Below are 26676 nucleotides of genomic sequence, written 5' to 3'. Positions count from 1 at the left end.
GCAAATCCCCAGGCTTGACTGCTGTAGGGCTCACTAGGCCTCCCTGAAGAGTGAGGGAGAATCTTCCAGAATGAAGGAGAATCTGAGGCAAAACTTGAATAAGCTGGCCCATCAGCTGAATTAATTCTCTGCTGCATCCCTCTCTCCCAGCCCCCTCCTTCGGGTCCAAGGTTATGTTAACACGGAATTGTTGGCCAAAAGGAAGCTGGGCATAAGGGCATCCAGAGAGCCCCTGGGGGTCTGAGACCCTGGGCTGGAAGGTTGTGGCCACTCTTGGAGTTGGGGTCTTATGGTGGGTGGCCCTGGGGTCTCAGGGACTGGCAGATCTGGGAGACCCTGCTGTGAGCTGACTGCCTCGTCTGTTCCCCAGGGCCTGGCCTCCGTGTTCTCCAACCGTGCATCCCGGAAGTCGGCCTCACGCACGGAGGACAGCACCATGGCAGAGGACGAGGGCTACCGGAACCCCACGGAGGTGCAGATGAGCCAGCTGGTGCTGCCCTGCCACACCAACCAGCACGGCGAGCTGAGCGTCGGGCAGCTGCTCAAGTGGATTGACACCACCGCCTGCCTGTCCGGTGAGGCCGCGCCCGGCACCGCTGCCCTCCCAGCCCCGGCACCACACACCCAGAGGAGAGGCCCCAGTTTTCAGAGACGGTTGCCGTCCCCGAGAGCCACCCTCCTCCCTTATCCCAGCCTTTGCTCAGGCTGCTCCACCTGCCTGCGATGCCCTCTTCAAGTTCTCCATGCTCTGCTCGGGCCCAGCCTCTTGCCCGGAGGCCCCCAGAGGTCTGAGTACTATAACCTAAAGTCCCTGCTCTGACACAGCGCGGCCTTCAATGTGGCTGCTCCGAGACTGGCTGTGAGCAAAGCCTGTGGCATTGAGTAGAGTTGAGTGGAGCTGGATTGAGCTCCTTTCGTTGCCTTTTGGTGCCCCAGTATTCTCCAGCCCACAGGGAGTTCACAGTCTGATGGGGGGGCCAGACAGGAGACTGACTGCCCCCCGGCACTGCCTGATGTGAGCTGGGAAAGGGAGGTGGAAGCAGGGCTCTGGGAGAACAGACCAGAGGCTCTGACCCAGCCCTGGGGGCAGAGAAGGGATTCTAGAAGGACTCAGGCCTGGGAGCACAGTCCTCAGAGAAAGAATGACTCAGGCAAGGAGACAAAGGTGGGCGAGGTTGACTGGACAGGGGTACGGGCACTCTAGGAGGTCAGGAAGTAGAATAGCATGGCGTGATCATTCATTCATTCGACAGCTGCTTGACAGCTGCTTATTGAGTATCTCCTGCGTGCCAGGCGCTGCTCCAGGACCGGGGCACAACAGTGAACAAGACAGGCAAAAATCCTTGTCCTCAAGTGACATGCGGTCTAGCAGGAGGGAGAGGCACTAGACAGATGAAACCCAGATATGTAAGACAGGGTCAGGGTGTCGTCATCACGGTGAGGAAAGTAAAGAAGGGTGGGAGCACGGGCGAGGAGGCAGGCCTTAGCTAGGCGGTCTGACGTTTGATCAGAGGCCTGGGTCATGGGGAGGCTGCTAACGCGTGCTTTCTTCTCCTGACGCCAGCGGAGAGGCATGCTGGCTGCCCCTGCGTCACAGCCTCCATGGACGACATCTATTTTGAGCACACCATTAGGTAAGTGGCCCCTCCTGCCCTTCCTTCTGGTCTCCCCACCACGAGCCCAGAGCCCTTCCCCCGTCTATTGCCTGCTCAGCCTGTGTGCTGCCTGGAACCTGCCTCAGCTGACTGAGGGCCTCTGCAGATGGAGAGGGGGCAGCCTTTGGTGAGCAGTGACCCGTCTGCAAGGTCTCTGGGACAGCAGTGGGCTAGAAGCTGCCCTGTGGCTGGCAGCTCCCTCAGTCAGGCTTGGAGTTGGGTGCTGCTGAGGCCGTATCATGGGGTGCTGTGTGACTTTGGGGAAGGCAGTCTCTTTCTCTGGTCCTCAGCTTTCTTATCTTCAAAATGGAAGGGGTTAGACTTAATCAGTGAATGACTTTTTGAGCTTGGACATTCTCTGTGGGTCATTGGTCATCAGACTGTAGGGAGGTCCCTAGATAAGGTGCCTTGGCAGAGCCTGACCCAGAAGTTTGGACCATTCAGCCTCTGCTCATGTACCCCCAGGGATGAGGAACTTATTACCTCCTGGGTTTTTGGGTTTTCGGGTTTTTTTTTTTTTTTTAACCGTCTGTACTGGTTAGAAGACTCTTCATTACACTGTGCTGAGCTTTGTCCCTGCACAGCTTTGCTGGGACCCAAGGAGCGTGCTGAGCCCTCTGCCCAGGACAGGCTGCAGAGCTGCATACAGTGCTTTGGCCTCCAGGTCTGCTCTTAAACTATCAGTGCCTAGGACATCAAGTGCCAAGGACTTATTCAGGACTTCCTGGTGCCCCACGAGTTGTGGTTAAGGAAAAAGTTTGGCTAGTCCCTGTATTCACTTATTTAGTCATTCATCACTGCTTGTGGACCAGGGCCCATGCTGGGTTTGAGGTCCACGAAGTCAACTGGAACATAGTCCCTGTGCCCCAGGAGCTCCCAGACTGCAGGGAGGCAGATATAGAAACATAATTTCAATTCAAAGCAGTGAATTCCAGGCTAACAATGATCTCTGCGTATGGGTGCTTTGTAATACTTTTTCTAAATATCTTTTATTTTAGAATAGTTTTTGATTTACAAAAACACTGTAGATAGTACAGAGTTCCCATATACCCCACACCGAGATTCCCTATTATTAACATCTTACATTCGTATGGTACCTCTGTCACAATGAGCCAAAATTGATGCATTATTTGTAATGTCTTTTTAATTAAGTCCTCAGAACAACCCTATGAGGTCGTGGCTATCAGTACCCTCATTTTACAGGTGAGAAAACGGAGGCACAGAGAAGTGAAGTAACTTGCTTAAAGTCATACAGCTGGTGGAGAACTCAGGACATACTACGAGCCAGGCAGTCTGGCCCCAGAGCCCTTGTTCTTAACAAACAGGCCTCATTGCCTATATGTCTGGGGGTGGGTATAGTGAGTGGCACAGAGGGCAGTCAAGAGTGGCTTCCTGGAGGAGGTGTTTGAGCTGGCTCCAGTACTGTGTGTAGTGACAATTTGTAGGCCAGTGGAGCCATGTCCAGGCCAGCTCTGGGTCTCTGTTGCCAACAGGGGATCTGGTACTTGGAGGAGCAAGGGATAGAGAAGGCTGGGGTGGGGTGTGTACATGATGGATGGACACGCTGCGGGACCCAGTGGAGTGGAGGTGAGTCTGGGCAGAGGAGGGTGTGGGTGGGCGGAAAAGCTGTAGAGGATCCTGGGAAGGAGGGTAAGCTGGGGAGGGGCCTGGAGCATGATTGGTGGCCAGGAAAGGCCTGGCCATACCTGAGGAAAGCCGGGGAAGGTTTTTTTGTTTGTTTTTGCTTTTGCCATTTAAAAATATCTCAAAGGACTTCCCTTGTGGCACAGTGGTTAAGAATCCACCTGCCAATGCAGGGGACACGGGTTTGAGCCCTGGTCTGGGAAAATCCCACATGCCATGGAGCAACTAAGCCCGTGCGCCACAACTACTGAGCCTGCGCTCTAGAACCTGTGTGCCACAACTACTGAGCCCGTGTGCCACAACTACTGAAGCCTGCATGCCTAGAGCCTGCACTCCGCGACAAGAGGAGCCACTGCAATGAGAAGCCTGCGCGCCACAACCAAGAGTAACCCCTGTTCACCGCAACTAGAGAAAGCCCACACGCCACAGCGAAGACCCAATGTAGCCAAAAAATAACAAATAAATTAATTAAATTAAATTAAAATTCTAAGAAAATAAATTAAAATATCTCAAAATGTATCTCTAATGGATAAGAACTTTTTAAAACATAATTTCAATACCACTACCACACCTAAAGAAAATGAACAATTTCTCACTAACATCAAATATCCAGTCAGCATTCAGTTGCCCACAACGTCTCATGAATTTGTTTTTTTATTTTGTTTTGCTTTACAGTTATTTTTGTTGCTCAAGTCAGGATGCAAATCAGGTTGCAATTGGTTGCTAGGTCTCTTAAATCTTGTTGTTTTTTTTTTTTGGCCATGACTTGCAGGATCTTAGTTCCCTGACCAGGGATCGAACCCAGGCCCCGGCAGTGAAAGTGCCGAGTCCTAACCACTGGACCACCAGGGACTTCCCTCTTAAGTCTTTTTTTAACCCATAGGTCCTACATTCCCCCGCAACACCCTCTCCATCTACCCTCTCCTCCCCGCTCCCTCTCCCTCTCTATGTGTCTTCTCTTGAAGTTTGTTTGTTTGTTTAAATAAATAGATTTATTTATTTATTTTTGGCTGCGTTGGCTCTTCGTTGCTGTGCGTGGGCTTTCTCTAGTTGCGGCGAGTGGGGGCTACTCTTTGTTGCGGTGCGCGGGCTTCTCATTGTGGTGGCTTCTCTTTGTTGCTGAGCATGGGCTCTAGGTGTGTGGGCTTCAGTAGTTGTGGTTCACGGGCTCTAGAGCACAGGCTCAGTAGTTGTGGCCCACAGGCTTAGTTGCTACGTGGCATGTGGGATCTTCCCAGAACAGGGCTCGAACCTGTGTCCCCTGAATTGGCAGGCGGATTCTTAACCACTGCGCTACCAGGGAAGTCCCAAGAAGGTATTTTTTAATTGAGGTATGTATATTGCTTTTTAGACATATTGCAATTGCATACTTAATACACTACAGTATAAACATATCTTTTATATGCACCAGGAAACCCAAAAAATTGTGTGATTCACTTTATTGCGATATTTGCTTTACTGCCATGGTCTGGAACGGAATCCACAGTATCACTGTTGTGTGAACTATTTGAAAGTAAGTTGCAGATATCATGACACTTCATCCCTCCATATGTCAGCGTGCATCTCCTAAAAATGATAGTCCCCTACCTGACTACTAGAACTACTAAAAAAAAATAATAATAACAGAAACGAACAAGTCAGGACTTCCCTGATGGTGCAGTGGTTAAGAATCTGCCTGCCAATGCAGGGGACATGAGTTTGAGCCCTGGTCCAGGAAAATCCCACATGCCACAGAGCAACTAAGCCCGTGTGCCACAACTACTGAAGCCCACGTGCCTAGAGCCCGTGCTCCACAACAAAGAGAAGCCACTTTGTTTGTGGGGGAGACAGAGGTCAATCTGTTGGAGGAAGTGTTAGGAGGGTGAACCTTATGGGGCTCTGGGAGGGCAGGGAGAGCTTTCCTTAGGAAGGACTGTTGAGCTGAGAGCAAAGAGAAGTTTGAGCATTCATTGGACAAGGGGAAGCGGGGGAAAGGGGGAGATGAATGACGTCATGCCACTTCTCTTGCCCCCGCTTCCCCGCCTGTAGAATGAGGTGCTAAACACTGTCTTGCCGGCTTGCTTTGAGGACTCAGTGACATGGTAGATGGGAATATGCTCCGTATGCCATGACGTTCTCCTGCCAGTTCCTCTCAGCAGAGACACCTGTTCTCTCCCTCTGTCCCCTCTTGGAAGGCTTACCTCCTGCTTTTCTCTCCTCAGTGTTGGACAAGTGGTGAATATCAAGGCCAAGGTGAACCGGGCCTTCAACTCCAGTATGGAGGTGAGCAGGTGGGTGGGTGGGTTTCTACCTCCTCTTCATTCTCAGCCGCCAGCTCGGGCACACTCACACGCACACTCACACTCACACTCACAGTGCCCCGATTGAGGCAGCAGAGTTCTGAAACAGCTGGCAGGGTTGGGGGGATCCTAGGGCAATGTCCAATACCCACAATACAGAAGGGAAAGCTGAGGCTAGGGAGGGGAAGGGATTTGCCCCAGGTCACCAAGCCATGTAGATTCCAATGTGAGCCTTGACTTCCAGCCTCCTGGGTCTTCATACCTAGTCTCAGACCCTCTCTTCAGCAGCCAGGTGGTCTCAGGAATACAGGGAAGATAGCTGCTGTGCCTGACCCTGAAGGCAGCGGTGTGGAGGAGGGTGCTGGACTTCCGTCCACTAGCTTACCTCCCACAGCCTCTGTCTGCACATTGTAGAATGGGAACATGATTCTTATGCGGCAGGGTTGTTGAAGGTTTAATGGGAGGACTCTTTGGGGATGCATGGGGCTCTATGAGCTCTGGAAGAGGGCCTCATCATTCCCATTTTACAGATGAGGAAACTGAGGCCCAGAGAAAGGAAGTGACTTGCCCAAGGTGTCCCAGGGAGCCAAGGGCAGAATCAGAACCTACCCCAGGTCTCTAGCCCCCTGGACTTGGTAGGTGATACAGAAGCACCAGAGGCCAGGCCTGGGGTGGGACTTGCTGTCTCCACCTGCGGGGCCTCGGGTTGGTGAGCTCTGTTTCCTCCCTCCTCAGTCGTCCACCTTGCTCTTCCTCTCCAGGTGGGCATCCAGGTGGCCTCCGAGGACCTGTGCTCTGACAAGCAGTGGAGCGTGTGCAAGGCCTTGGCCACCTTTGTGGCCCACCGGGAGATCTCCAAGGTAGGTGGCTACACCTGACCACCCGATGCTGCCGGACCACCTGGGTGCCTGTCTACGTGGTGATTCTGGGGGTTGGTGGAGGGGTAGAGGTGGGGGCACAGCAGGGAATCCCCAGAAGAAGGCCCACCCCGTGCTGTGGTTGAACCCCAGGCGCCTCCCCGCTCTGCTTTTCCCCACCTCTCCCTGTGCACCTCGCACCCCAGGATCCTCCATTTCTCTCCATTGCCTCCCATGTCCTGCATCAACACCCCCCATCCACAGTGCCTTTGCCCAGGAATGGGGACGGGGACACTGGAGGATGAAAGTGATGTATCAGTCAACAGGGAGATGGAAGATGGGGACAAAGAGGGGACAAGACTTGTAACCATCCAGCAGCCCCAGGCGTGAGATGGCCGTTTGGGGGACAGGCTCTCATGCTATTTCAGGAAACTTGTCCTGAGCACCCCCACCTCACCCCCTGCCACAGGTGAAGCTGAAGCAGATCACGCTGCGGACCGAGGAGGAGAAGACAGAGCACAGCGTGGCAGCCGAGCGCCGGCGCATGAGGATGGTCTACACAGACACCATCAAGGACCTCCTGGCCAACTGCGTCATTCAGGATGGTGAGCGCCGTGCATGGGGAGGGTAGCCCATGTCCTGCATGGCCCCTTCTGTCCTGGACCCTTACTGAGCAGAGGGAGGAAGAGAGTCTCCTTGGGATGTCCACCCACGGGTGGCCTCAGGCCTGGATGGCCTCAAGTTTCCTTCAGGGAAAAGGGAGCATTTGGACATCTCGCCCAGCTCCCAGGAGCCATGAACATGGAGCTGGGACATACAGAAAACCCTTTTAATCTGCTAAATGCATTTGGGTCTCAAGGAGTCAAGGTATTTGGGAAGGTAGTGTTGAGCTTGGCCTTGAAACCCTAGGACTTTTCAAAAAACAAATAGATAGGTAGCTAGGTAGGTAGGTAGATAGAGATAGGTGTAGGCATAGAGATAGAGTAAAAAGCAAGACTCTCTTCTACCCCAGAACCAAGGCTCCCTCCAGAGGCAGCTACTATTCGTCGTTTGGGGGCATCTTTCCAGAAGTATTCTCTGCATATTTAAGCATACTACCTACCAGTTTGCCCTCTCTTTTTACCCAAAAGTAAACATACAGTACATACTGCTCTGTATCTTGCTCCTTTCCCCTTAAAAGCATATCCTGGAGAGTGTCCTGTACCAGCACACAGAGGTCCACTTTGGACTGGGAGGATTTTGACAGGTGGAGAGGTGAGGCAGGGTTTTCTGACAGAGGGCACAGGCTGGGCAAAGGCCCAGAGGGGTGACCTTGGATTTGTTCACTGATGTCCAGAACACTAGAATGCAGAGTCATCCTTGAAACCTAAAGGAGGCAATATTAGGACCAACCAAGGGTAGTTCAGCTGCCCAGAGTGGAGAGAGAGCAGGCAGAAGTAGCCAACACCAGTGAAGGCAGTGAGCTGTGCTCTGAATTCCGTGTGCTGTTATTTATGCTGGGCCTGGAGGCCGTGGCTGGGCAGGCCCAGCTCTTCCTACAGTTGTCAAGGCCCACGGGAACCATCCATCCCACAGCAGCCCCTGTAGATCCCTCCTGTCTTGACAGCCCTTCTACCCAAGCGTCAGTCCAAATGCCTGAGCCTGGCATCCGGGCCCTTGGCTGACCACTCAGCCTCATCTGGTGCTGTTCCTTTACTTGCCCTCGGCTCCAGCTAAGCCAAGGCCTCGTTGCTCCCTGGGACTGTCCTGCCTGTCTGGTCTCCAGAACTTGGCTCAGGCCTTCAACCTCCCCTCATCCCTGCCTGTGGCATCTCTAAGCAGCCTGCAATCCGGGTGAAAGGCTACCTCTTTCACAGGCCTTCCCTGATGAGCTCTCTCACCCCGGGAGATGGGAGATGCACGGCACCTCCCTGGTGCTGAATAAATAAAAGAATCTGTGTGGGGTGGACTGGTGGGCATGGGGGTCCTGGGCTGCCCATGGGGAGGGTCTGTCTTTGGAAATTTTCTCACCTCCCTGCCTCCCTCCCTCTGCACCTCTCTGGTCAGATCTGGAGAGCAGAGACTGTAGCCGCATGGTGCCAGCCGAGAAGACCCGAGTGGAGAGTGTGGAGCTGGTCCTGCCCCCACATGCCAATCACCAGGGCCATACTTTCGGGGGCCAGATCATGGCCTGGATGGAGAACGTGGCCACCATTGCAGCCAGGTGAGGGCAGTGCCCTGCCTGTGCCTCCCCTCCTTTCTCTTCCTCCTTCCCTCGTCCAGCTCCCTCTGTGGGAGAAACCCCAGCTTGGTACTGGCATTCAAGGCTTCAGAAGCTTGGCTGTCTTTCAGGGTAACCTGGGGCCTTCAGACCCAGAGAACCAGAGAGGAATGATTTTCTGTGAGCTCACCATTCCTTCCGTGGTTCCCATCATGGCATGGGAAATGCCAAGCCCCCCGGCTGACACCAGGGCCTCCCCTTGCCCTGGCCCTGCTCGCTTGCTCCCTGGATCTTAACACTTCTTGCACATCAAGCCATTTGCTTTTCCCCTTCCAATCCTCCGTGCTCCCATCCCCTGCCTTCACTCCTGGCTGACTTCCCACCATGCCAACTCCAGTATTCTTTGTCGCTAAAATACTGCCCATCTCCTCCATGAAGCCTCTTTCACTGTTCCCGTCTCCCTAGAGGTGGAAATAATTACTTGCTTTTCCTATAACCTCTGTGCCTGTCCGGGTCTTGATCTGCTCCAAGTATCGGGGCTTTTTTTTATAGTTATGATAACTGACATTCACCGACACTCTCATACCTCCATGACTTTGTACTTGCTGTTCCCTCTGCCATGAGTGCCCTCCCCAACCCACGTTCTCCTCAGCCAGGCAAATTCTTCCTCACCCTTTAGAGACCAGCTCCAATGGCCCCTCCTCTGTGTTTAACCTGTGGACACAGTACATAAACAATGCTATTTTGGGCAGCCCAGGCTATGAGAGTAACAAGATCTCAGAGGAGGGTCAGAGTGTGGATAGTCAGGGAAGGCTTTCTGGAGGAGGAGTACTTCATCTGGGCCTTGAATGATGAGTAGCTTTGGGTAAGGGGAGGGCTTCCAGATAGTAGGAACAGCAGGTGCTAGGGTATAAAAGTTAGAAGGAAAAGATTTACTGCCCTTTCCTATGTCACCTCAAATTCAGCTTTTTTCCAGCTACGCACATAGACCTCAGTATTCTAAGCTGTGATATTGGACTTTAGTTCTCTTCCTCTGGGCAGAGCTGTCACTGGGTTGGGTGAGAGTGGGTGAGTGGGTGGGCCAGAGGGTGGTACATGTGGTTCTGGGCTGGGTCTGGGGATGGGGGCAGCAGGCGAAGGCTGGCCCAAGCCAGTGGCTGAAGCACTGGAGGCATCTGTCCTGTCCTCCTGACCCCCGCCTCTTCCAGCCGGCTGTGCCGTGCCCACCCTACGCTGAAGGCCATTGAGATGTTCCACTTCCGGGGCCCATCCCAGGTTGGGGACCGCCTGGTGCTGAAGGCCATCGTGAACAACGCTTTCAAGCACAGGTGTGGGGCTGGGATGGGTGAGATGGGGCCTCTTGGGGTTGAGGGCTCTTCCTGACCTAAGAAGGGACCTTACTGCAAAACTGCAGAAACCGTTTCCCCTGTAGACGAGGTCTATGAGATCTGAACTCTGCCTGGCTGCTGGGTCCCTTTACCATCACCAAGATTCAGCTCTGATGTTCCTTCTCTGGCCTCCCAAGCCCTGTGCCTGCCGCCATCACAGGTCACACCATGTGCTTGGTGTGTCTCTGTCTCTCTCCCCGGATCCTGTCTCTGGTCCTGCCACACTATGGATTCTCAGGTCACAGGGCCACCTCTTGCCAGTGTTCCCTTGTTTATCAAACCCTTTCCTACCCTTTTCCTAAAACAGCAGTTAGTTCCCAGAGCCCTTACCTTTGGAATGAATTCTGATACCCCCATGAAAGCTTTTTGGTGATTTCAAAGATTTGGTCATTTTCAATGATAACGTAGTTGTTAAAAATGAGGGATCTGGAGCCAGGCTTCCTGGGTTCAAATTTGGTTCATGGCTTATCGGCTGTGTGACTTTGGGCAAGTTACTTAACCCCTCTGAGTCTCAGTTCTTTCACTTGTAAAATGGGGCTCACCACAACTACCTCATGGTTGTGAGGATTCAGTGAGGGGTTACTAGTAGAATGCCAGAGGAAACGTTCAGTGACGGTCAGCCATTCCTGCTGCTTATTATTATTTTTAAAATTATTATTATTATTTTACTATTCACAGTCTGACTATCACACGTTCTCCTGCCATGCAGGGGGAAAGCCCTGAACTAGGAGCTGTGAGGCCTGGTTTCTAGTGCGGGTTCTCTTCCTGACTGTTGTGTGACCTTGGGCAAGTGAGTGCCCTGTTCTAGGTCTTGATTTCCCCATCTGCATAATGTCCACATTCTGGGATCATAGACCTTCCTAAGGGAGGGGGAATGGAGGTGGCTGCTATTTTATAATTCATAAAGACAGTCGGAGATACAGAAACAGCAGTGACTGAGCTGTCAAGGGCATGGCTACGGCTATTAGAGTGCTGGTGAAGAGGTGTACGGTGAACATTTTCTCAGATTAGGCTCTGCCCCTCCTCCTTTCTTATGTCTTTCCATCACCCTTTGCAGCTTACGTGACATATTTTATATAGACATTTGTCGCCCCATCCCCTATCTGTTAGCCCATGAGGACCTGGACTGGACCGGTTCATTCATTTCTGTGACCCCAGTGACAAGCATGGGGCCAGGGGTGCAGTGGGCACTCTGTAAACATTGCTGAAAGGGAACAGTTCTGGGTTTCCTGCCCATCGGACTCTGATCTGGGCTGTGGAAGGAACTGCAGGAGTACGTGTATGCATCTGTGCATGTGTGCGTGCGTGTTGGGGAGGGGGTGGCCTCGGGAAGGTCTGTCCAGCTGAGACCAGCCCTCCTTTCCCCTCAGCATGGAGGTGGGCGTGTGTGTGGAGGCCTACCGCCAGGAGGCCGAGACCCAGCGGCGGCACATCAACAGTGCCTTCATGACCTTTGTGGTCCTGGATGCAGATAACCAGCCTCAGATGCTGCCCTGGATTCGGCCCCAGCCTGGGGTGAGTGCCCCACTACCAGCCCCCCTCCCTCTCTGCCCAGGGTGATAGGACTGGGGAGTGGACCCAGCTCTGTCCGTCTGCTGGGGCATAGCCAGCCCCAAGTGCCCTGGTATAACCCGCCCCCGGGGATGCCCCTTGTGCAAGGAAGGCACCCTGTGCTTCCTGGAAGAACTCAGACCACGTGCTGGGTGTTAACAGGCATTCATGAGCCTGCAGAGCTGTAAGAGCACTGGCTTTGGGGTCAGAGGTGGGTTGGAACCCCACCTTGGCCACGTTCTAGTGGGTGCCCTCTGCGAGCTTTCACTCCCCATCTGTAAAGAGGGGGTATCTGCAGTTCCTGCCTCGCAGGGCTGTTGGGGAGATACTGACCTTGCTCCTGGCTGAGTAAGTGGCGACTGCTCTGACCATGGTGACAGGGGAGCAAAAAGCATAGGAATGAGAGTCAGGGACCTGGGTTCAAGGCTGGTTCTAAACAATGTTCCCTTGTGCCTCCTTTGGGCCCGGCTCGGGCTTGCTTCTGGGGGGCCAGGGAGTGACCTTGGAGAGGTGGCCCCTTCTCTCCAGGAAGGTCACCCACCCAGCCCACCCACCTTACAAGGCTGAGCATGGGCTGTGAAGACCCCCTCTCCAGAGCTGGGCGTTGGGCAGTCAAGGTGGGTGGTGGCCGGAGGAGCAGGGAGCCTGGCAGGCGGTGGGACAGTAGACAGTCCACAAGGCCCTTTCAGGCCTTTGCCACTTAATGTTCACTAGTAGGGAGATGTTAGAAGTAGTGGTTCAGAGGGTGGGCTCTGGGTTCAGGCCATCTGGGTTCTGTTCCTGTCCCCACTCCTTAGCCCTGTGACCTTGGCTGAGCCACTTAGCTTTTCCGTGCCTCAGTTTCCTCCTCTGTAAAATGGGGATAGTACTGGGAGTTCCCTCGTGGCCTAGTGGTTAGGATTCTGGGCTTTCACTGCTGTGGCCCGGGTTCAGTCCCTGGTGGGGGAACTGAGATCCCGCAAGCCGCACGGTGCAGGCAATTAAAATAATAAAATGAAATGAAATGAAATAAAATAATTGGGGATAGTACTAGTACCAACCTCAGAGGGTGGTCATAATGCTTAGATGCAGTTTTGCATGGAAAACACTTCAGAAGCATGCCTGCCCATAGCAAGTGCTCAATAAATGTGGGTTCTTAGCGTTGTAAGTGCGCTTTGGGGATCCCCTTTTATGGAGGAGGAAGCAGGTACAGTGAGGGCAGGTGGTGTTCCCAAAGTCACTCAGGGAGCCTCAGGGGAAGCTGGGGCTGGAGCTCAGTGATGGGGCACTGTCCTGTGCAGGCTGCCCCAGTGAGATCTGAACTTCACTTTAGGGCTGCAGGGAGGGTCTCCTTGGGCCCTTTGGGGAAGGGGGCAGGCAGTAATGGGGGCGGGGGCAAGTTGTTTGTCCCTCTTGCACCACAGTCTGTCTCTGCTCCTCTCCTCAGGATGGTGAGCGGCGGTACCGAGAGGCCAGTGCCAGGAAGAAGATCCGCCTGGACAGGAAAGTGGGGGCCGGGCGGTGGGAACGGACACGGCTCTAGGGCTTTCCTGTCTGCTCCCTGGCCCTGGGAACTTGTGTTTCTTCGGTGCTTCCCCGGGGCTGGGCCTTTACATCCAGGCAGCCTCTGGTCTTGGCCTCATGACACAGTGGTCTTACTGGCCCCTTGTACAGGCGAGGATAGAGGGATGAGGTGGCCACGGGCACTCAGACAGGAATGATGGGCAGAATGAGAATTTGAACCTGGCCAGGTGTGACCAATTTTACTTCTTGTGTTGCTCCCATTGATTCTGATGCCCGTTTGGCAGATGAAGAAAGAAAGGCTCTGAGAGGAGATGCAATTGCTTAAGAAGCAAATCCACGTGTGAATGACTGCTGTGAAGGCACTTTACAAACTTGAAAGGGCTGTGAACGGCACCAGGATTCACCATCTGATGTTAATAAGAACAATGTGCATGTATGGAGGGTTTACCATATGCCAAGCACTGTTCTCCCTCTGATGACCCCAAGAGGAGGCAGGTGTGACCCCTGATCCCATTTTACAGCTGAGGACACTGAGACATAAGGGTGAAGTTGCTTTAGCTGGAGTGAAGTCGCTCAGCAAGGGTGTTGGGGGTCTGCACCTTTCCCCCAGCCCGTCCCCGCCTCTGAGTGTGTATGTCCTCAGCTGCGGTTTTCTGTGTGCCCATCCAGTCTCCCTAGCCAGACAGGAGTCTCTCCCACGCCGCTGGGCTGAGCACAGGGTCTGGCACACGGTAAGCCAGCAGTGAAGTCTGTGGAAAGAGATGGGCTCCCAAGGGAACAAGGTTGTTGTCTTCCCTCTCTCCCAGGAAGTACATCGTGTCCTGTAAGCAGGCGGAAATGCCCCTCTCTGTCCCCTGGGACCCTAGCAACCAGGTAAGGCCTTCTGCTCTGAGCGGACCGTTCTCAGGCCTGTTGGGATCCCCGATCCTCCCCTCTTGTGAGCGGGTTTGGAGGTAGACCCGGAGGGGACAGGATACCTGCTGCCACAAGACTGGCACAGGTAGCCAAGGGCTTTCCTGTGTCCCCTTGCTTGGCAGGAGGGAGCTGGGGCCCCAAGGGGAGGAGGAGTCTGCCAAGCCCCGGCCTCCTTTCCCAAAGCCAAGGGCTCCTTCCTTCACGTCCAGTTTCCTCTCCCCGCCCCAGCGCAGCCCGGCGCGGAGCCCTCGAGGAAGGCGGAAGTTGAGGCTTCTCTGTGTGCTCTGTCCAGGTGTACCTGAGCTACAACAACGTCTCCTCCCTGAAGATGCTCGTGGCCAGGGACAACTGGGTGCTGTCCTCAGAGATCAGCCAGGTAGCTGACCCCACCCTCCCAGCTCTCCTTCCTCCTCGGAGCCACCAGAGGTGGCTGACTGTGAGACACAAAAACCCTCTCAAAGCACTCCAGCCAAAGGGAGATTCCCTAAAAGGAACTGGATGAGGTCATGAAACCAGCCCAGTTATAGAAGCAAACCTGCCCCCCAGGGCCTGGAGTGGGGGTCCCCCACTCTGGATCCTCTCCTGCCCACCCACCTTCTTGCCCCCCATTTCATCCTCCCCCACCGCGTCCTCCCTGTCTCTGCTCCTTCTACAGTGAGGCGCTGCTGGGACGGGGGCCTGGGGCCAGCGCGGGCTGAGGGAGGACTTGAGCTCTGCCACTTTTGCCTGTGACCTTAGGGGGCTGGATGGCACCTGGCTCTGAGGATTCATTCTGTTGCTGTGTCGGCCCCTGCTTCTTTATCTTCTTTTAAAAACTTTTTTCCACATTAAAAAAATTGAGGTATAATTTACATGTAGTAAAATTTCCCCTTTTTAGTGTATAATTCTACTAGTTTGGAAAACACATAAAGTTACAGAATCACTACCATAATCAAGATACAGAACATTTCCATAATCCCCCCAGTTTCTCTCATTCCCCATTGTGGTCAAGCCTCTTCCCACCCCCAGCCCCAGGAAACCACGGATCAGTTTTCTGCCCCTTTAGTTTTTTTTTTTTTTTTTTTGCTGTACGCGGGCCTTTCACTGTTACAGCCTCTCCCGTTGCGGACCACAGGCTCCGGACGTGCAGGCTCAGCGGCCATGGCTCATGGGCCCAGCCGCTCCCTGGCACGTGGGATCCTACTGGACCGGGGCACGAACCCGCGTCCCCTGCATCGGCAGGCGGACTCTCAACCACTGCGCCACCAGGGAAGCCCTGTCCCTTTAGTTTTGTCTATTTTGAGAATGTACAGTACGGGGAGTCATACAGTATATAACCTTTCAATCTGACTTCTTTCTCTTGGCACAAGGCATTCACTTGTGTTGAGTGCTTGTTTGAGTTTGTTCCATTTCATAGTGAGTACCATTCCATCCTGTGCTTATGCATGCAGTCACTGCTCCTTCAGACACCTTCCTATCCACTTGCGCTGAATCTCCCATTTTCATGGGAATGCGACCGAGGCTCAGAGAGGTTGAGTCGCTTGTTCACAGTCACACAGCAATCAGTGGCAGCCCTGAGCTTCCAGCCCCAGTCCCCAGCATAGGCTGAGGAGGAGGCGCGGGAACGAGGCTGCCCTCTGGCCCATGCAGGTCCGCCTGTACACTCTAGAGGAGGACAAGTTCCTCTCCTTCCACATGGAGATGCTGGTGCACGTGGACGCCGCCCAGGCCTTCCTGCTGCTCTCAGACCTCCGTCGGAGGCCCGAATGGGACAAGCACTACCGGTGAGGGCAGCGGGGTGGGGTGCGGAGGTGGGCCCTCAGGTGTCTCCTCCTGAGCCGTCCCCCCACTGTGCTCAGCCCCTGCCGGCCTTTAGCAGGGAGGATGGGGGTGGGGCACTTGGTTATGTGTTAGGTGAGCGTCAGAGTCAAGGGTAGTCTGAGCCCTCAGGGAAGAGAGTGAGCCTGGAATTGGAGTCGGGGGCCTGGGTTTAAGTCTTGTTCCTGGCCTAACTAACTGTGACCATGGCAAGTCATGTCTTTTCTGGGCCTCGGTTTCCCTCCTCTTAAAGTGGGTACTTGAGGTGTGGGTTGTAGATTTGCACCCAGGGATAGATCAGTGATTTTCAAAGCGTGTTCTGTGGAGTTCTGCCTTCCCAGAGGGGGCTCAGGGACTGCTTGGGGTGGTAGTTGGAAGTGGAGGGGGTGGGTGGGAACCCCTCCCAGACTCAGGGTAACTCAGAGAACGGCCAATTTGCTGAATTTACCAAGTTTGCCAGTTCTTCGTATGGATATGTACAGGAATGTTATTTTTTAATGTAGTGAGTTACTGAATATAAATGTTATTCCTATAAATGCATTTGTTCCCCAAATTTATTGACTCTCCATGTAATTTTTTTGCTTAGGAAAATAGCCAAAATTTCAGTGTTTAATGTGGGAATGTTAAAGTTGAAACTGGTATTTTTTCAAGTCATTTTCTGTTTTGCCAACACCCTCCTTTGGGGGTTCTTTGATCATTTCTCCAATGGCTTATTAAGAGGAGCCTATATTCCTGAGTGTATCCATAAGGAGGATCTGTGTGTATTTGGAAATTCAGTCAGCAGGTCATTTGGTGAGTTGATATTTGACAAATTGGCCTTCCCCTACCTTTCCCCATCTCTCTTCACCAAAGCAGGCCTGCTTGTAGCTGTCCACACACAGGCTTTCTGCATAAGGCTTCTTTGCAAAAAAGGGCTGAGTTGCTTTAAAAAGCCCTGGTCTAGGTTGGCCCCAGGCCTGTCGGCCATGCCACCCTGGAAGCCTGAGAGGTGATTTGGTGGTGGATGTTGGGGAGAAGGCGTTGGGCATGAGGTAGGAAGCCTTCTTGGAGGAGGCGGGCTGGTGTGGGCCTTGAAGGTCCGATCAGATCTTGATGCTTGATGGGATTGGGGGGTGTGTCCTGAGGGGAAGGGAGGCCCTAGCAGCTTTCCTCCATCCTGCCCACAGCTGCCCTGTTCCTGAGGCAGCTTCCAGGGTGGGCGGGAGAGCAGGGAAAAGGTGGCGGGTCTGGACGTTGTGTGTGTCTCTGCGTGGATGTCCTTGTGTGTGTGCGCATGTTGGTGTAAGCCTACGTGTGTCTACCTGGGCACATGCGTGCAGTGTGCCCGGGCCTGAGGGGCACAGCTCTGGCGCCCAACAGCCCAAGCACATCCCACACCTGCTTCCTTATTAGCTCTGTGGCCGGAGGTGAGTTATTTCTCTGAGTCTCAGCCCCCTCATCTATAAAATGGGGATACTAAGAGTACCAACTGCATGGGCTGATGTGGGGTTAAGTGAGATAGTACCCATAACGCTCTTAGAACACTGTCTGGTACACAGTGGGCACTCACTAAATATTCGGTACAACTACTAAATCATCACACATCTGTGTAGGGTATGTGCATCTGCACAGACATAGACAGACACCCATAGTTTTGTGTGTGCATCGGTGGGTGTCTATCTATGTATCTGTGCACATGTGTGCCCACGGGTGTGTGTGTTCATTTGCTTGTGTATGTGTCTGTGTGTGTGTTTATCTTGCCAGCCTTTTCTGCCCTCCTGTGGTCCCTGCTGAGCAGTGTTGGGGGTGAAATATCCTCCAAGCATCTGCTCAGGGCAGCTGAAGCATGGGAGGGCCTGGGTCAGACCTGCTCTCACACGAGGAGCTGGTGTGACGCCCGTGGGTTTTGTACAGGAGCGTGGAGCTAGTGCAGCAGGTGGACGAGGATGATGCCATCTACCACATCATCAGCCCGGCCCTCGGTGGTGACCCCAAGCCCCAGGATTTTGTGATCCTGGCCTCTCGGCGGAAGCCTTGTGACAACAGGTGTGTGCCTGCCTTCTGGGGTGGGAGGTGGGCAGGGCTCATCTTCCTCCCCAGGGAGGGGACATCAGCCTAGAGTCAGCCCTCTGCTTCCTACTGGCCGCAGTGGTCTTACTGTGGGTAGAATGGAGGACATGGGGATGCATGGCCCCTCTAGTCACTCATGCTCTAAAGCGGGGTGGTCTCTGTCCCTGGGGTAGTGAGGGCGCCTTGCCCCAGGCCACAGACAGGCCAGTTCTCACATGGCCAACTCTTTGGCCTCCAGCCTCTGAAGGCCCCGTGTTGGCTGAAGGGTGGTGAGGCTGTCAGCTGTGCCATGGTGGGGATGCTGGAGAGACGGCACCACTTCTGCTAGAGACAGGCAAAAAGATGAAGCACAAAAATCCCAAAGCGCAACACTGCTTCCTGAGTGTCTGCAATGGAGGGTCTTTTCCAGAAAGTCCACAGTGCAGTCACGCTGGCTCCTGGTGAGTTCAGAGCTGCTAACCCACAGGCATCTCCTCTCTCCAGCTTGGCCAGAGCCAGGTTCTGTGTGCCTCAAACTCTGGGTCAGTGCCAGAGGAGGGCTCTGGAACCAGGCCCTCACCCTCTCCTGTGTCCCCTCCACACCCTTCCTCCGTTCCAGGGACCCCTATGTCATTGCAATGAGGTCAGTTACGCTGCCCACGCACCTCGAGACCTCGGAGTACCGGCGTGGGGAGACCATCTGCTCAGGCTTCTGCTTCTGGCACGAGGGGGACCAGTTGACCAAGGTGAGGCTGGGTGTCTCCTTTCCCCCTCCCACCCAGATTCACCCCAAAGCCACACTTGTGTCCCAAACTCAGCACTGTCGAGCTCAGACAGTTCCAGACCCAGGCTCCCCTGCCTGCTAGCAGTCTCTCTCTTCCAGCTCAGGGGAGCCTAGGAGTGTCAGGGGCTGAAAATGAGCCTTCATTAAGACCTAATCTGTGCTAAGTCCGAGGCCACTGCAGGGTCTTGGAAAAAGCACTGGACACAGAGGGCAGAAGCCCTGGTTTCTGATCTAAAATTCTATCTCCTCATTTACTTATTGTCTAGGAAGGCTTTATATGGCTCTCAGGGCCCATAAAACTCAGCAGGGCAGTCAGTGTTAACTAAAGCGTAGGGGAGAAGGCTGACAGTGGCTGGGCTGGGGATGCCCATTGCCCCTTCCTCAGCTCACAGTGGCTATGAGACTTCCCCCAGGTAGGGACTTGGACAATGCTAGCTAACTTAACACATCTAAACTGACGAACTCCTCAGGGCAATCCTTGGGCTTATTCTAACTTGCGGATGGCCCTAGAGCACCTTCATTTAAAAGGGATTCCATGCTGGGCTCCGGAGACACAGCCCGGGTCCTCCAGGGCCTCCCGGCTGACAGGGGAGACACGTGATGACAGTAGTGTGTGGTGACAGAGGGAAGCCAGGGTTGTCAGCACCCGGGGTGGGGGGAGACCAGCTGGAGGAGGTCACACCCGCCGGTCACGCAGTCTTCTAAGGCCCCAGGTGCTGGCTGATATTTGTTGCCTTCCTAGCAGGTGACAAGGCTGCCTCCCGCCCACCTCATGTCCACTCAGCTCCCACCCCTCCCACCGCCCAGCCTCCCTGAGTGTGGCTTCCCATCCTGCAGGTGTCCTACTATAACCAGGCCACCCCAGGCTTTCTCAGGTACGTGACCACCAATGTGACTGGCCTCTCCTCTGAGTTCTACACCACCTTCAAGGCTTGTGAGCAGTTCCTCTTGGACAACCGGAACGATCTGGCCCCCAGCCTCCAGACTCTCTAGGCATCTTCAGTGGCCACCTCACGCCCAACTCCCACTCCATCCTGCCCTGAGGACACACACGCAGTGCACTGAGGAAGGCAGAGGCATTTATTCCTTCCTGCCACCCCTGTGGGAAGCCTGGACCCAGGGCTCCACCAGCCCAGCACCCCTGGGTGGTCACTTTCTGCCAACATCCGCCAGCAAGTCTTGGTAGGAACTCTGGGGTAGCCTGTAGTAGACTCGGGTCCTCTCCACGGCCCTGGCTGCCAGCAGCACTGCTCGCACAGATGCATAGCTGCCCCAGCCAGGGCTGTGTTCCACTGTGACAGTGGCCCGGGGGGAGGCTGCCAACAGCCTGGCCACGACTCCAGCCGTGCTCTGGCCCAGCGGCCCAGCCTGAAGCTGGAAGGACACGGGTTGCCAGAGGCCCTGGCACAGCTCCAGCATATCTGTGAGCAGCTGTTCCCTGTAGCCACCGCTCAGCACTTCCTCGGGCCAGCCTGGTGCCACCGTCACATGGGGGAAAACCTCGGCCACAGCTGTAAGCAACTCCCTGCCAGTCACGTAGCCAGGGACCACAAAACTCCCATGGGAGATTGTGGCCCCGACCCACACAGGCCTAGGCAGGTGGCCAAGTGTGGAGAGGGTGGCCAGTGTGGCCAGGGATGGCCGGAGGGCTGTGGGCTCTGCTATGTGCACATGGATGCCCCAGCGTCCGGGGCGCGTGGCCAGCTGCAGCAGGCAGAACTCCAGTGTCAGGGCACGGCCATCCGGGTCACGTACGACGGGCACGGGGTCCCCAGCTGCAGGCTCCTGGAGGCCAACTTTCAGCAGAATCATGCCTTCTCTGTCTGGAAGAGGCAATGGAGGCCGCAGCGGGGTAATGGGATCTGTCGATCAGATCTGGGTTCCAGGTGGAAGGGTTGCTTTATGAATGTGCCCGGGGCTCGTGAGAATGATACAATGAGTTGCTAGCTAGGCTCTGGGCCCTTGCCTGTGGCTCAGCCCTGGGGCCCATGCCCGCCTCTCTTGCAGCGTGATGTGACTGAGGGCTCACAGGTGCTGAAGGCCCGGAGCCCCGCACTTTTGACAGCACTGTACTCCCTACCTTGCAGCTGTGTTGCTATGGTAACGGAGATCTGAGGCAGCTTCCCCAAGTGTAGGAAACTCTTGTGGTTGAGCTAGGAGCACAGGGGCTGCAGGTGGACCTTACCTGGGAGTCGCACTGTCCCTGTGCTCCTGTTGCCCTGGATGTCAGGAACCAGCCACTCCACGCTCAGACCCTCACCCCCAGGGAGTTGGAGAAGGGGGATCAGGCTGCCTCCCGTGTAGTAGCTTTGCTTCCGTGAGGCGTTCACTGTGGGGCAAATGGCCAGGATGAAGAGGCCGCTGGTCACAGAGCCCTTCTGTGCACCGCACATCCTCTCTAAGCCTCACAGCAAGCTTCCTGGGAGCTGTAATTCCCTGTTTTATAGATTACAGGTGATTTGCCCAAGGTCCTGCAGCCAGTAAGCAGGGTTGCTGGGATTGGAACCTGATGGAGCCAGGTCCGTCTGGCCCCAAAGCTGGTATTCCTCCCCCTCACCAAGATGGCTCCCAAGGCAGGAATGTTGGGTCTGATGGGTCCCCTTTGAGATACTAACTGCAGGCTCTCCTAGGTTTGGAGTCAGGGGAGTGAGGTGTTTGGACAAGGTAGTGTCTGCATCACTGATTAGCAGGTACAGTGGAGGGGCCATTCTCTGAAATGCTAGAGTAAACCTTAGAGGAACTGTATTGCAAGGGGAAGCATATGGGGTCTGGAATTTGCTGGTTCCAGTAGGAGCTGTGCCATGTTCAAGCTGAATGACTTTGTATAAATTACCTAACTGTTCTGAATCTCAGTTGCCCTATCTGTAAAATGGAATCCCTGCTTCACAGATCTATAAAGCTTAGCATACCGTACTGGGGTCTGGCATACAACTGATGCTTAAAACAATTCCTTCCTCCTATCCCTCCTAGGATTTTCCCCTTCCAGTGCCCCATCCCACCTAACTCTGCTGCCGTGTCTACCAAGTGCTGCCCTGTGCAGAATCCAGCCCCACCGCCCTTTCCCACGCTGCCCAGACCCCTCCCTACTGGCGAGCTGCTTGAACTGTGACAGGAGAGGCTCGAAGAGGTCATAGTAGACTTGGTGGGTGGCAGTGTTATCCCGGACGTAGAGGAGATCGTCCACCGACACGGGGTCCGAGGTGGCCTGCCACAGCGTCAGGCTGTACCTGGGGTCCAGAGAGCCAGCTCAGTGCCTGCCTGGGCCCAGCAGCCCTCAGCCCCACTCCTGTACTCAGAGCTGGACCCGAGCTGGGCAGGGGGGGAACACTACCCTGCTTCCTGGGGGCAGAAGAAGCCACAGAGGCCTCAGGAACGATGACTGAGAGTAGAGGCTGAGGAGGGGAGATGGACTGCCCTGCCTGCTCACTTGGAGTGTCTATTTCTGGGTCCTGTCTTAGGAAGGAGACAAGGACAGAAGAGATGGGCACAGGGGGTGGGGCTAGAGGTCAGGTATGAAGAGGGGAAGGGGGCGGCCTCCAGTGGGGAGAGGCTGAGGAAGGTGGTGCTGGGCAGCTGGGGACAGAGTGCAGGGGTGGGGATGGGGCTTCCTCAGTCCCTACAGAGTTATCTTGGGGCAGAGGCTGTAGGTGCAATCTGTGCAGCCCCAGGGAACAGCTGGCTTCCATGGGAGAAAGCTGTGGGAGGCAAATTGTGTCTCAGTGTAGACACTTTCCAACGGGCAGAGTTGTCTGCCAATGGACGGGCTGCCTCAGATGATAGTGAGCTCCCCATTACCAGAGGCATACAAGCAGAAAGCAGGGACATTGTAGAGCATGTGAGCACCAGCAGAGGTTGGACCAGATGATCAATAAGACGCTTCTAGCCATGAGCCTCTGGGATCTTCCGGGGGCATCAGTGCCTGGGAGCGGGTTTGGAGGGTGTGGGAGCTGTGGCAGGGGCCTGGGAGTCCTCACCTCTCAGATTGGTCCAGCAGCCAGCTGAAGTGGGGCCAGGCAGCCCGCACCATGACAGCCCGCACAGGGAAGGTGACTTTCTGTGGCAGTCCTTCCACCAGCCCCTGCATCTTCTCTACCATGGCTCGGGTATACGTCCTGTTTCGGAACCGGGGCAGGTAGAGGGTGGTCCAGCCTGGAGACAGGGTTGCCTTAGAATACTTCTCCTGGACCAAGGCCAGGAACCTGCAGAGAATCAGAGACGCTGGTCGTTTTTTTTTTTTTTTTTTTTTTGGCGGTACGCGGGCCTCTCACTGTTGTGGCCTCTCCCGTTGCGGAGCACAGGCTCTGGACGCACAGGCTCAGCGGCCATGGCTCACGGGCCCAGCCGCTCCGCGGCATGTGGGATCTTCCCGGACCAGGGCACGAACCCGTGTCCGTTGCATCGGCAGGCGGACTCTCAACCACTGCGCCACCAGGAAAGCCCAGGATCTCTTGCATCTATGATATAAGGGCACAGTCCTAAAGACCAGAAATGGCTTGCTCAAAGTCCCCCAGTAGGGCATGGACTTTGGTGTCGGGGAGGTCTGGGTTTGGGTCCTGATTCTGTGACCTTGGGCAGCTCACCCAGCCCCTTTGATTCTCAAAGATGGTATCCTTTCAGGCAGGACAGGCCTTCGTAAACATACCCACATGGACGGGGGTGATGCAATCTAAAGCCCCAGGTGTGGAATGTGGGTTCTCCCAGCTGTGAGAGTCTCTGAACTTTCATATTTTATTTAAAAATTTCATTCAAATTTTGCCTTGATGCAAATTTTAATAGGCAAATAATGTTACCCTCTCTCTCTCTCCCCAAATTATTGAGTAATTTTCTTCGCTCCAAGAGGGTGAACCATTATTTATCTTGGGCCAGTGACTACATTTTCAAACTGCTGCTTTCCAAATGCACCTCAGTTTGAGAATCGTGATAAATATTGGATGGATGGCTTGTTGGCTGACTGGCTGGAAAGATGGACGGATGGATGGATGCACGGTAAAGAGCATGGAGGTTAGAGTCAGATAGGCCTGGTTTTGAATCATTCCTCTGCCAATTACTAGATTTAGGCAAGTCATTTAGCTTCAGTGAGATATTTCCTGTATTAATAAAATGAAAATAATATTACCTACCTCATTCTCAAGTAAGAGTTAAGTGGTATTCTACAACTAGAGTACTTAAAACAGTGCCTGTAACACATAATAAACATTCAACAGATTGTGCCTCAATTATCGTCAGCTTTCTCATCTGCAAAATAGTGAGAAAAAATGCTCCTAACCTGGCATTGCTACGTGAAGATCAACTCAGATATATGCTCTCCTTTTAAGTGGCCCTTTGTAAACTGGAGCACACCATGCAGCTGGTGTTACGTGATACAGGTTGGTGGCAGTGCTGGGATTTCATGGGGGGTTAGGGAAGGAGTCAGTGCTTTAGACTTTTCTAGCAGGCCAAGTGCTGCCCTTGTCACTGGACTAGGCCCTGTTTGCCCTCCAGGAATAAACACTGTAGTAAGGGTGACAAACCTGTAATCTGACGGTGATAGTCCAACGAAATCAGGACTGTCAGGAGAAAGTGTGAGTGAAGGCCCTCAGGGGCCTTGGATGTCAGGGAAGTTTCTGGGATAGGTAATGACTGGGCAAAGGTTCATCAGGAAATGGGGGAAGGGCATTCGAGGCAGAGGGAATAGCACGTGTGAAGGCTCAGAGGTCAGACTGCATGGTGTGGCTGGAAGCAAACTCAGCAAAGGTCCCCTGAGCACCTACTGTGCCAGATGTTGATGGAAGAGGATTGGACACAGCTGGGGCAGAGAGGCGAACACTCACTGTGTAGCATTGACTTCTATCGGGATGGCCATGTTGGGGCCCCTCAGGATGTCGGCATTGATCCACACAGGCCTCTGAACTCTCCCCTCCTCGGTCAGCCGCCGCAGGAGGTCCAGGGAGGGGCCCACGGCCTTGATGCTCTTGAAGTCTAGTTTGATGCCTGTGGGGAGAGGGCCAAGGGCTTGGGGAACTGGTCCCTCATGCTCAAGGAAGAAGGAAACAGAAGACATGACTTCCTGGGACAGAAACAGCAGGTATGGTATGTGTGTTGGGGGCAGGGAGGGAAGACGGACCAGATTCTCGCTGAGTGTGAAGAAGGGCTTTCAAACAGGCAGAGCTAACCTGGAGAGAAAGGACTTGCCTCTGTAGGAATGAGCTCCCATCCCCCATCACCAAGGGGAGGAAGCAGATGACGGGTAAGGGCTTGGGACTTGGGGCAGGTTCAGGGGTTGTCAAGCGTCGGATGAAAAGGGACTGTGATTCTTGGACAGGCAGGCTCAGGGGGTCCTAAGCCACCTGAGCCTGAACAGCAGGAGATGAGGCTGAGAAGTTAGAGCAGGATGTTGAAAGACAGGCCAAGGAGATCACACTTTGTCCTGAGGACAATGGGGAGCCATGGAGGGTTAAAGCAGGGGAGTGACGTGACAATTGGCATTTTGGAAAGCTCACTCAGGTCGGGGCTGAGTTTGGAAGCAGGAAGCCAGTGAGGAAGGAGGTCCAGGAGAAAGATGATGTGACTGGGACTGGATCAGGGGGTAGGGTTCAGGGTTAGAATTGGCAGGTGCAGCAGCTGAGCGGATGTGGGGGATGAGGGAGAGACATTAGGGTGATGCCTGGATTCTGACTATAACTGGCAAAGAGACATGGGAGGGGAAGGTGGAATTTGGCTTTTGAGCATGTTGTATCCAGTTCCACGGATTCGGGCCCAAACATGTTTGGCCCTTTGCAGCTTACCCTGCACTTTTTCATCCCTCATCTCACTGATCTTCCCCGAGCCCAGGCCTCTAGAGCGGTGGGCTGGAAAGCCAAGGCAACGAGCAACTCCTGACGAGCACTGGACTAGCTTCCTAGTGGAAGGACCCCTGCAAATGCGGCCTGAGGACCAGAGGGCTGGGCAGCTGGGGAGGGGCTGAGAGAGGTCCTTACCCTTCTGGGAAGAGGCCAGCACGGCCTCCAGCCACTGCTGTAGGGTGTTGTCACTGTAGATGGCTGGGGGGTGTGCCATGATGGGGACCCCTGTCTCGTTGACTGTGCCGAGCCCTTCTACCGTGACGTCTGCCTCCAGGGCCATAGCGTCACCTGTGCAAGAGGACAAACTCCATCTTGATTGGTTCCTTTTTTTTTTTTTTTTTTTTTTTGCTGCACAACTTGTGGGATCCTAGTTCCCCGACCAGGGATTGAACCTGGGCCCCGGCAGTGAGAGGGCCGTGTCCTAACCACTGGATCGCCAGGGAATTCCCAGATCATTTCCTTTTTTAAAGCAATTTTTCTCATCATCAAAGTATTACACATTTATTATAGAACATTTGGAAAATACAGAAAAGCAGAAAGAGGAATATTTGCCCACATTTCTAAATTTTTGCTACTAACAAATAATGATGCATATTTTATTCTGATTTTCTGATTATTTTTTATCCTGACTTGAGGAAAGCATTTCCATCATAGTTCATTTTTTGATGTATTTTCTTCCACTTTTATCTAGGTGTAGTTTTTACACAGTTGGGAATACTCTGCATCTATAATTTTAATCTTTTTCTTTCAATAGTGACACATTTTTTTACAATCTTTTCTATGTTTCATTAAAAAAAAAAAACCTGCAAAAACCCTGATTGAGGGCACTCACCCTGCTTTAGTTAGCCACTCTCCCTTTCCTGAGACATCCTAGTAGTTTCTAAATTTTTGCTACTAACAAATAACGATGCATGTTTTATTCTGATTTTCTGATTATTTTTTATCCTGACAAGGAATTTGAGTCAGGGCCATGCAGGGTGTTTTTAAGGCCCATACTAACAAATTACTGTCTAGAAAAATTCTTCTGACTCATGTTCCTGCCAGAAACACGTAAGCTGGCCCATCTCCGGCACACTTACAGCACTGAGCATCGTTATTTTTATCTTTTAAATGCACACAGTTAACTCCATTAGGTGGCTGTGTGACGCCTGCTCCGAGAGATCAGTCCAGGAGGAAGCTGAGGCCTTTCAGTGAGAAGCAGGCCAGAAGAGCCGGCCAGGGTCTCTGTCTAAGGAATGGAGTGGAGGGCAGGCG

General features: G+C 53.8%; 2 protein-coding genes across 2 annotated transcripts in view; one reads left to right on the top strand and one right to left on the bottom strand.

The window, feature by feature from the left end:
- ACOT11 (acyl-CoA thioesterase 11) overlaps positions 1–19594 on the top strand; it is a gene marked incomplete at both ends in the record, with an annotated part of 42930 nt that extends 23336 nt beyond the window's left edge. Inside the window, 15 exons of the mRNA XM_081226600.1 lie at positions 371–575; positions 1565–1634; positions 5501–5561; positions 6340–6438; positions 6905–7040; positions 8482–8638; positions 9844–9963; positions 11394–11538; positions 13001–13060; positions 13888–13950; positions 14285–14368; positions 15622–15755; positions 17683–17814; positions 18437–18563; positions 19439–19594. Of these exons, the coding sequence (XP_081082726.1) occupies positions 371–575; positions 1565–1634; positions 5501–5561; positions 6340–6438; positions 6905–7040; positions 8482–8638; positions 9844–9963; positions 11394–11538; positions 13001–13060; positions 13888–13950; positions 14285–14368; positions 15622–15755; positions 17683–17814; positions 18437–18563; positions 19439–19594 (1749 nt within the window). The remainder of the gene's footprint in view (positions 1–370; positions 576–1564; positions 1635–5500; positions 5562–6339; positions 6439–6904; positions 7041–8481; positions 8639–9843; positions 9964–11393; positions 11539–13000; positions 13061–13887; positions 13951–14284; positions 14369–15621; positions 15756–17682; positions 17815–18436; positions 18564–19438) is intronic.
- Positions 19595–19745: 151 nt separating this feature from the next.
- FAM151A (family with sequence similarity 151 member A) lies at positions 19746–25925 on the bottom strand. Its single transcript, XM_081226601.1, has 6 exons — positions 25558–25925; positions 24412–24571; positions 22576–22800; positions 21689–21828; positions 20787–20930; positions 19746–20424 (listed from the first exon to the last, which is right to left on the bottom strand). The coding sequence occupies exons 1-6, from the start codon at positions 25700–25702 to the stop codon at positions 19751–19753; spliced, it is 1488 nt and encodes a 495-aa protein (XP_081082727.1). The 5' UTR covers positions 25703–25925; the 3' UTR covers positions 19746–19750.
- Positions 25926–26676: the final 751 nt, after the last annotated feature.

The sequence above is a fragment of the Mesoplodon bidens genome (assembly GCF_964165515.1).
Source record: "Mesoplodon bidens genome assembly, chromosome: 2".
NCBI lineage: Eukaryota > Metazoa > Chordata > Mammalia > Artiodactyla > Ziphiidae > Mesoplodon > Mesoplodon bidens.
The sequence above is the reverse complement of the archived record's forward strand: the minus strand, read 5'-3'. Positions and strand labels throughout refer to the sequence as shown.